Raw genomic sequence first — 10,246 nt, forward strand, 5'->3', positions numbered from 1 at the left:
TTCAAGTGTACATTAAAAAAGGTTTGCCAAGAAAACTGCGTGTAGTTTCTCTAGCGGAGACCGCACGTCAAAGAATACCAGACTCGACGCGCCAAGAGATACAAACAAGAACACGAAACGGCCGACAGAATGACCGCCATCAGCGCTTGCCCAGACATGCAGGTTATCAACTTTGAAGGAGTAACAGGGCTTCGCTGAAAGCTGATATGGCGGCGGTGTTCCTGCAGGAAAAGCAGGTGTCCAGGCTGTGTCGGGTTTACTGAAAAAAAAAGGAAAAGGCAAAAATAAGAAAACATTGCACAGACACACGATGAAGCAAACTGACAACAAACAGCATGCAAGACCATCGCTTACTGTGTGCGGGCTGCCCGTGGCCCGTCTCTGTTATTCGCCTCGTGGCGGTTCGGGCGCAGAATGACGCTTCTTCTCATCGCTCTTCCGACCTCTCACTGAAAAAGACCTCAAAAATCGATGCAAGGTACTTCGCTGTGACGAACCTCGCAATGAAGACTGCACAGTGTCGTCTTCCTGCTCCGGCTCTTCCGACAGCAACTCTGCGGCGTCTGCCGACAAAGCTCTCCCTCTTGGTGAAGTGGCATCGGAGTCATTGGGGTGCTCCGTGTCTTCGTACAACAGCTGGGTCACTGTCTCAGAGGAGTGACGCTGCGATTCGTAGTCTGAATCGACGTCGAAGTCGTCGCGAGTTATGTCTGGATGGTGTTCTGTACCTGGCGTCGACACTTGCGAGTTCTTCGAGTCGCAGTCCTTGGAAGTACCGAGATCTACGGGAATGGGTGGCAAGGCCATTTCAGATGGAACTTCATCCATGGTTATCTGGGGCAGTGAAACTTGCTTCTGAGGGCTCCGGCGTGGTCCTGGCTGCTTGAGGGATTGCTGCTCATGGTTATGGTGGATTACATCTCGCGAAAACATCTCCTTCAGGTAGGTGAACCTCTCGACAACTTGCGTAAAAACATGAACGATATGTTCGCAGGTCCAGCCTTGTTGCGGGCAGCAATGGGCTCGTGACGGGCGGTTCTCGACAAGCGTGGTAAAGAGCTGGAACTGCACCGAGAACTCTTGGACTTGTTGAGTGAATAGCTCGACTGGTTGCCCGAGGGAACGCACGAGAGAAATGTGCACATGCTCTTCCCTATGCACATGCTCGGAGACCTCTGCGACACGTAGGAATGACCTTTGCAGTCGCCTCTCCAGGTTTCTGTCTGAGCGATCGATCTGGCGCAGCACTACATTCAGAGGAGAGAAGTCGAGGCGCTCGCTCCGTACCACTGACATCCGGTGCACCAGGTGTACTCCTGAAGAGTGCGATGACTCCTGTACGGGATGCGAAACCGTAATGTGGTTGGCAGCGAGGGGCGAATCACGTGGCTGCACGAAACCTGTCGAGTGCTCCGTTTCTTGCAGAGTTTCAACCGTGACCCGTTCAAGTAAATCGTAAACCTCTGCAGTTGCCGGCAAGGTCGCCGCTGAAGACAGAGTCCCGTCGCATGCGTGATCTTGAGCATAAGTGTGATTAACGCGCAACAAAGCCGTTAACAAAGGTGGTTCATACGGAACCAGGGCTAGGCAATGCTGTGGAGCCGTTCGGTCTGGGTCGCTGAAAGACTGCCCCGGCATTTCTTGTTCAGGAACAGACGACCAGTCCAGCAATTCCGGCTCTACAAAGCTGGAAACAAGCTGAAGCTCAGCGTTATCTGGAGGTCCTTGCGGGGCTTGTTCTTGATCGGCTGGGGTATTTGGAAGCGGTGACGAGAGACTCGCGACTTCCGCGCCGCTTGTGGTCCGGCCAGGGGAGCTGTTAGTAGATGGAAGGCCTTCTGCATTGTGTTCTGGCAGCTTCTCAGCACTATCAGCAGCTGCAGTCGATCCTGAAGCCGAAGGTCTGCAAAAGAAGCAATCGGGTTCACATTCTAGACGCTCACTTCTTGCATGAGCGACTCTGTCTCTTCTCTCCGAGCTAAAGGTTTGCGCAGAAGACTGGTCACACAAATCGGGAATCAGGAAGGAGTTTGGTTCCACGCCAAACCCGTCCATGTCAAAGATAGGTAGCAGGCGCAGTATGGGAAATCCCCCCTCTGACCCTCTCGACTGCTGACATCTTTGGGATTGGTTAGAAGCGCCTGACAACTCTGAATTTGTTAACGTGCTTGACGAGGTTTGCGCAATATGAAAAGAAGATAAGCTCGACAATGTTCGCGCTGGCGTGAAGTGTGAAATATGCTGCGGTGCTTGCCTTTCCTGATGTCTTGTAGCGTCGGTGCATGCTGGTGCCTCAAGAAGCTGAGACCCAGCGTCGTTGCAGCTGTTCCGTGCTCCGTCGCTCGCTTCGGCCGGAGATTGTTCCGTTTCTGTCGGGACAGAAACAACGTTGGACTCGCCTGTCGAGCCCGCCGCTGCAGCAAGTCTGTGCTCCTCATTTCTACGTGCCACAGAAGAACTTTGCCTCGACAGGGCCCCCCTTTTGCTGGCTGCGTTGCCCATCGTGCAACCAGTGTGTGTCAGACAGTTGGGATTCGCCCACCAGTTTGCTTCGCGTGTGAAAGCGTCCGGGAGATTATATAGCCGACAATATATTTTCATGTGACGTAGTAGGTTGTCGATATCACCCTCGCTGTGCCATGTCATCTTCATGTCTTTAGCCAGCGCCGCATCGCCGTCTTGGTAATATTATTAGCACGAGTGGTAACAGTAACCCATTCACGCCTGCGCACTTGATGCGAATGTATTCGCTATCGGTCAGAAAGCACATAAATCGTGGTTATCGGAACACAACGACCAACCTGGCAGATCACGACTAACTACGTTTTGAAACCTGCATGCACAGCATGCGGTAAATACAGAAATAAAAAAAAGCACACCAGCTTCATAATTCCCCTTGTCTACAGTGAGAATGATAGCGGGATTCTGCGAGTGACAGATACTGCGTCTTTCCTTTCTTGTAGACGAAATATAGAACGCCGGTGAACTTCGATGCCTCGGGCGTGCGCTGTGGTAAAGCGCTGGGCTGGGGATACAAAGGATGGAGGCGCGAACACGAAGACAAAGGACAAGATAAAAGAAAGCCACAGTACAAGCGCTTGTACTGTGGCTTTCTTTTATCTTGTCCTTTGTCTTCGTGTTCGCGCTGTTTAAAATAATAATGAATATGTACCAACTCGCCCAACAAAGTATCTTGGAAAGGATGGAGGGTCGATTCTGCGGTGGAAAACGAGGTTTATTTATTTATTTTTAACTCTCGCTCTCGACACGCGGACACATTTGCCGACAAGGCTGCTAACGACAGTATGAGGCATTAAATGCTTTCGCCTTAAAATAGAAAACTATATGCTCATTCCGAGTGGACTTCGTCGTTTTAGTACACTCTGAATGCAGTATAGTTTTCTTTTGCCGCTTTTTTTTGTATCATGGCCTTCTTTTTTCGTACGAGTTTCTCCGTCACTATCAGGAAGGGCTTTACGTACCGCCTTATTTTTGGCAAGGTCATGGGCTCTTAAGTGTCGGAGAGTACACTTGCAGAAACTTTGCGTACAAAACACTGTGTTTTTAAACTCAGAGTTTTGTTGGGTCTTCTCTGTATCTTCGTATTGCGTTTTCTTTCTTTTTTTGCGCGCTGTGACAATACAGTTGCAACCCATGACCATGGCCTGCTTTACTGTCATGATATCTCCGATCCTATGATAAGAATGTAGGGCGCGTGAACTCATTGTTACAATCGTTCCACGCAAGGAGCACTGCAATCATATCGGAAAAATCAGTGATACAGGAGCAGCGGCGAGCTGCTGCGTTTCGCTCTGACGATTATAAAGGGCTGTAGTATATACAAAGAACTAACATTTAGTGCCTATTTGCTTTTCATAAGACGCGCGATCAAGTTCTTGCCGCAGCTACTCCCGTTACCTCATGGCAGTTACTCCGACGAAAGCGCAGTCGCTCTCTGAAGGCGGTTCAGGTTCAAGGATCATAACTGAGCACGAAATTCCAACACAACCTCGCGTGCATTTCGCCGACGGTTCGGGTCCTCCTCTTGGTACACAGTGCGGACAGTTGCAAATACCTTTACCAGACGAGGACAATGGACAGGTACCGGATCAAGAAGGCTTTGTTCATCATCAACCAGAAGCATCGTCACCGACAAGTAAGCACCAGTGCATTGTTCCGCTTCTTGAAGGTTCACCTCAGAGACAGGATTTGGACGCACGTGTAAAAGGCATCGGCGGCCAGGCACATAGTGGAGTAAAGCACCAGTTAAGCTCCCATGAAGACAATAATCACCTGGAGCGCTGCTACCTCGTTTCTGTAAGTAACAAAGAGCCTAACGAAGATGAACAACTGAACTCTATCCCAGGCCACCGGTCAAATGAAGCATCACTCCGACAATCCTATGCAAGCCGCCAACATGCAAAAGAAGCGAGCTCAGTTTCGTGTTCTGCACAGCCACCCCCCTCCGTTTTATGCAGCAAGAAGGTGTCGGTTGAAAGTACTGCAAAAGCTGTGCGTCCCCAATCTTTGCCGTTGACCCCGATATATGTTCGGCAATCCGGGGTACCGATTACATCACCTGCAGGGCCACTGTCAACGGCAGCTGTAAAGGCACCAGAGAAAAACCTCGAACAAAGGGCACAGGTTTGTGAAGTGAGCTCTACAACGCCACCAGAAGAGCCCAGCGTGATGTCGCTAAGAGCATCTGCGCCGCTGCCAATAGCAGCAGTATCACCGGAGCGAAGTGTTCCGATGCAGGAAACAGTGCCACCATCCACATTCTATATGAACCCAGCAATGAACCTTCCTGCTGACCAGAAAGGTATGACGCCCACTAAGGAGCAATTTATTGCTCAACTTAACCTGCGGGCGCGGCAAGCATCGAATAACGCATTGCAAGGAGCTCTTTTCAGCAAAGCTCAGGTGACTATGCCTATGCACCTTCAAAACCTGGGACAAGAAGCTGAGACCAAGCATAAACAACGGTACTGTCCAGTACAGCACATTCAGGCACGGCAAACAGGAGATAAAGTTAGGCTTCATGGTACACAGAGGGATTCTGTGCATACTGGCAACATTTTCCCACGTCAAACAGCGGGGAAAAAGCGAGTGAACCGAAACTTTCTGTGCATCTCGTACTCTTTCGCAAGACGAATGCCTTACATAACGAAAATGTCACCCCCATCAAACTCCTCATTATCGCCCGATTCAAAACTTAAGTTTAAACCTAAGATAGTTATTGACTGGAGGACGTTGCCATTTCAACCGATTTCGCCCCCTGCAACTAGAGTATCGCTGCATTCAACGAGTGCGCTTCAGCTGAATGGTTCTTCATCTGAAATGAAAACGACGATGCCAGAGAATTTGTCCTTTAGCGCCGAAGCTCTCACTGGAGAGCCACCGAAAGCGATGTGTGAACGGCTAGCACAGTGGCAAAAGCACTCCATATATAACTGGGTGACTTGCCCAAAACTGTGGCCGAACAGGGACTCGTATTCGTCGTCGGCTCTAGATACCCGAATGCAATCTGCGCATCGAATTTCGCCGACTCTGGTATCCCCCGAGAGGACTTCCACAGCAAAACGACGGCAAGGTAAAGAATCGCATCTGTCTTCGCCGTTTTATGCCAAGGCGACAGCTATAGACATGCAATCCGCACGTATGTCCTTAGCGCAGCCGTCTTCGCCTCGTTTTGTTGGAGTGCCAGATGCACAAAAATCACCAGTGCAGCAGTCCGCACAATGCTCGCCTTACAGAGATCCATACCCGTCCTCCCCGCTGGACGAACACGGGACTCCACCTTCACCACAATTCCCGATGCAACATCTGTGGTTACCGAATTCGAAAACAGCAGCGCCACAACTACGGTTGCAAGACTTTTACCGAGATTTCCACCGGATGTCTCTGGGACAGACTGCAGCAGTGGAAGTGGACTCTAAGTCGGCCCATCTTTCGCCTACTTCTCCGGTGGGCACTCCTCAAGAAACAAGCAGAAGTGATAGGTACCCAGTCAACCATCAAGAAAGATTACTTCTTTTACAGGCTACGGATCTTGGAGAAGCAGTGACTCGGCAGTTTGAGTTGGCATCAAGCCCCACCTCTCTAAAATGTGAAGAGCCATGACTTGAACGGCCAGAGAAAGCAGCTGCTTATGGCCAAGACCTGCACCTAAAAGCGCACCTTCACCCCGTAAGTGACCTCTCTCAACGCAGGAGTGTTCTCGGTCGCAGCCAAGGACTTCAGAGAAGATGAAGCTAACCGCTTTGTTACGCCAAGAAAGCGCCCAGGACCGCGCCTGCCTTATAACCCGTATCTATAGCTACCCACCAAGGATATGAGCTGCCACGAATTAATAGAGCGCTCTTGTTCGCCAAGCCATCAAGCTCCTCTTAGCATGATACTTTTTGGGCCATTGACTTTCGCGAGGAAAAGCTGCATCCCCAGACCAAACTGAAGCAGTCGCAAGCTCAAAGACCATTGACGGAAGAAGGATCCAGAAGAGTTACTTCAAAAGGAATTGCCCACAAAGCGTCAAGGCTGCCTTAATGGCATCATCATCCACAGACCCCCGAAACGGCCTTTGTATTTCGAGCCTGTTCTTATAGAAGAAGTATTCTCCGTATAATTTGAGGTATGGAGATGAATGATTGCAATGGAAACCTTCCAGAATTAAAGCTTGGTTCTGTTACTGCAAAATCACCTCTGCAATGTGATGAATTTCTTTCGGCAAAAACTCTATCCCTTAAAAGAATACTGAATCAAAATGAGAATGTTTTTTGTGGAATCTTGGAAATCTTTTTTACCTGCCGCTGCCTCATGTGCTAGACTTACCTGCAGTCCCTCACAGCTCACACCTTGTACTACGCCTGACTCTTCACACCAATCCTGATGTACCAGCTTCACGCCTGCTAGCGGGTGTAACTTGGCGGAAAGGAAAGCTGTTTAGCGTTCGCCTTTTGGAAAATTGATAGACGTTTCGTTAAAAGACAATTTAACGTTTTGTTTTTGTTTTTTTCGAATATGATGGAAGCTTAAGTGGATCGAATGCGCGAAACATATAGGTAAAGCATGCGAGTTCTGAATGCTTTGAAATCGGAAGGCTTTGGGGGGTATCACTTCGCAAGTTGACGCAATCTGCAAATAAAGCCAGGATAACATTCAGTCTGCTCCCAGCACACAACATAGTATATGGACCACAGGACAACGTCGTTTACTGTGACAGCACATTTCAAGCGCAGCAACACCCGCACGAAACACGCCGACTAACGCCACCTAAGGTGCTCTACACTATAAATCCACTGATGTTAAATTCCTAGGAGCGTTGCCTTTGCAGCCCCCGACTTGGCAAACAGGGCACGGGCGAAGGCAATGAAATTCTGAATTCGTCATAGATGACGTCATCGACGAGCTTCGCCGCGCTCCTCTGAGGCTATGGCGAGTAACCTTATTATTGCGTCGCCTTCAATCGGCGATTAAATCCTAATTTGACCTGCTAGAGCTACTCCCCTCTCCCCTCCTCTCTCTCAAGAAAACAGTTACAATCTATTTATTACAACCTTGGTACATTTGAATTCCTAAATATTATCCAATTCTCAAAAAGCGTCCGCGTCTTCTTTATGAGCAGGCATAAAGCGTCAAATTGCACCTACTACAAAACATCTTGTTATAAAGGGCGGGGCCATGATAGAACAGCACACGAGAAAGCAATATCCGTCTAAACAGCACACAAAAAACACCGCAGTGATAAAACAGTACAGGGAAAAGCAGCATGGCGACAAAACACACAGGAAAAAAAATCCCCAGATGTCAAATCTTCTCTATACAATAGCAAAGCAACAAAACAGCAAACGAAAAAAGAACAACACAATGAAAAAAGAGCATGCGGGAAAAACCGCAAAACTACAAAACAGAGCGGCGCAGTACGTTGTAGCGCAGCGGGAGCAGTGAATAATCAGTCATAACCGCGAAGGTTAAAGGAATACGCATACCGCAGCGGCACTTGGGCTCAGAGATTTCGGATTTTGTTTCGCTTGCCGAAAATATTCAAATGCTTACTTATAACAGAGGTTGTTTATAACCTTATAACCTTCGATACTTCGAACGACGGTGCCGAATAAGCAAATATAGAAATGGCCCTCAGCTTTCATATTGATTGCGTACAATGTAGCATTACATTATTATTACTTTTTAAAATAAAGCAGAAAGCTATTTAATTATAGTTAAATAATCGTTAACTCATCAAGCCTTCTACACGCATGTCTAATTTGCTTTGAAACGCACCTGCATAGGGCGCACAGACGCATTCTTCTTAGTTCTTAAAATACAAATTTGTACAGGGTTAAAAAAATCAGCCTCTATATTGATGCATTGTGTGCATTATATAAAATCCATACCTACCGACGGATTACTGCACTTCTGGAGACCTGACTGAAACGTGGTAAGTGCGTTTCAATAAAGATTCTAAAAGCGACGCTTTCGACAACGCTGAGCAGCATGCCGTCACTGACTACGGTGCCCCGTAAACGTTCGTCGAATTCTTTCTTTTCGGTGGTATATAGTGAGACCTTCATAGTGATGTTTCTTTTTATCTCTAAAATTAAGAAGGCTGACCTAAGTGAAAACTGCCACGAAGCTTATCCGGGTTGATGGTCATCGATGCAATCAAAATAAAGTCCAGAATTTGGTCACAACGCGAATAACTGGTTTTCTGTATACAAAGGCATCAAGGCGCGAAACAGTGCAAGTAGTCCTAAACAAAGAACTAATATTTAGTGCCTATTTAAGTTTCATAAGACGCGCGATCAAAGTTCTTGCCGCAGATGCTCCCGTTACCTCATGGCAGTTACCCCGACGACGGCATGCAGTTACCTCACAGTTCACTCATGGCAGTTACCCCCAGTTCCGAGTAAAACTGCGCGAACAACGGGACTGAAGGAACACACAGGCACACACAAGGCGCAGACACAACTCTCTTAACCGAAGCCTTTCGTGAAATGAGACGACTTATATTCTGCAGAAGGCAGTCCACAGAGTCAGCCACAGCTAGTTCCCTGTCCTGGTGAGAGGCTAGTGCCCCGGCACGTCGCACCGTGGTGAGTAGCTCCGAGCGTCCTGTCGACGGTTCGAAGCAAACCTTTGGTCCCTTCCGCGGCATCTCTTGGACGTTTCCTGGTAGGACGACATTGCCCAGTACCTTGACAGAATCCTCCGTCGTGGACGCCCGGCGTTTGGCTGGAAGGCCGAGCCACGTTCCCTGCCAAAGAAACTCGGTCGTCTGTGCTGACAGTCGCTTGCATTTTTGGAACCGCCTTGCGGCTAACCACGCGTCGGTTCCATCGTAGACGATGACTCTTAGCCAGTCGAAGTAGTGCCTCACGCGCCTCCAGGCTTCTGATTTGAGGATCTTGCATCATATTCTGCGGGAGTGGCTCCAGGAAGGTAAAATAGTACAGAGACGTGAAGGTATCACAGTAACTTTATACGAGCTGTCGGGGGTCAAATCTGATTTTTATTTCTTGATTTCAAGAGAGGTATAATCAGATGTACGAAGAGACTATTTTTAGATAATGTGCCTGTTTGTATGCAAGCAGCATACAAACATCCAGTATTGAATGTGCCTTCTCTGTGAACAGGAAGCGTTGAATTTTACCTAACCAAGATGGTCCCAGAGTTTTAAAGTCTGTCAGAACGCTTTATACAATTTCGGGTGTTCTCTCTAGTAAAATGTACTAGGATATATGAAGTAGTTTGAACATGCATTTTATTTTTATTGTTCATTTTATTTCCTGTTATTGCATTCTCTATAAGTAATTTGTTGAATTTCAAGGGTAACACTCATGAAAAGGGGGAAAAAGGTACAGCAACCACAGATCTAAGGTAAAAGCAGGGGAATGGCGGTACTTGTTTGCTTACGGAATCTCACTTATACATCGAACTGCTAATCTCTATGTCAATAATATGTGACCGAATGGCCACGGTACCTGGTTAGCAAGCTAGCGCGGGATTGAGTTCGTCGTTTATACGCGTTTAATTAACATGCGTAAGTTATTCGTCCCCTTTCATTCATTTGCATGCAAATTATTGTAACAGACCAAGATTTAACCTTTGTCTTGTGGTGCAGCTATATAGTAATGCCACCAAGTCTCAGGTTGTAACAAATTTTAGTTTTTAATTTTTTGGTAGTTTAACGCAACAGTTCCATTCCAAGTGATAAATATTAGCAACGAACACGTCGGAAGAAACACAT

General features: G+C 47.8%; 1 protein-coding gene across 1 annotated transcript; it reads right to left on the reverse strand.

Moving 5' to 3' along the window:
* Window positions 1-365: 365 nt before the first annotated feature.
* On the reverse strand, window positions 366-2,575 carry LOC146172864 (uncharacterized). Its single transcript, XM_084584908.1, has 2 exons — window positions 2,255-2,575; window positions 366-1,903 (listed from the first exon to the last, which is right to left on the reverse strand). The coding sequence occupies exons 1-2, from the start codon at window positions 2,500-2,502 to the stop codon at window positions 385-387; spliced, it is 1,767 nt and encodes a 588-aa protein (XP_084441034.1). The 5' UTR covers window positions 2,503-2,575; the 3' UTR covers window positions 366-384.
* Window positions 2,576-10,246: the final 7,671 nt, after the last annotated feature.

The sequence above is a fragment of the Amblyomma maculatum genome, chromosome 11 (assembly GCF_055883805.1).
Source record: "Amblyomma maculatum isolate TAMU_Amacu chromosome 11, ASM5588380v1, whole genome shotgun sequence".
Classification (NCBI taxonomy): Eukaryota; Metazoa; Arthropoda; class Arachnida; order Ixodida; family Ixodidae; genus Amblyomma; species Amblyomma maculatum.

Coding starts and splice junctions, on each gene's coding strand:
- LOC146172864 (XM_084584908.1), bottom strand. CDS start 2,502: ATGGGCAACGCAGCCAGCAAAAGGGGGGCCCTGTCGAGGCAAAGTTCT. Junction 1,904..2,254: donor GCTACAAGACATCAGGAAAG/GCAAGCACCGCA, acceptor CTTCTTTTGCAG/ACCTTCGGCTTCAGGATCGA.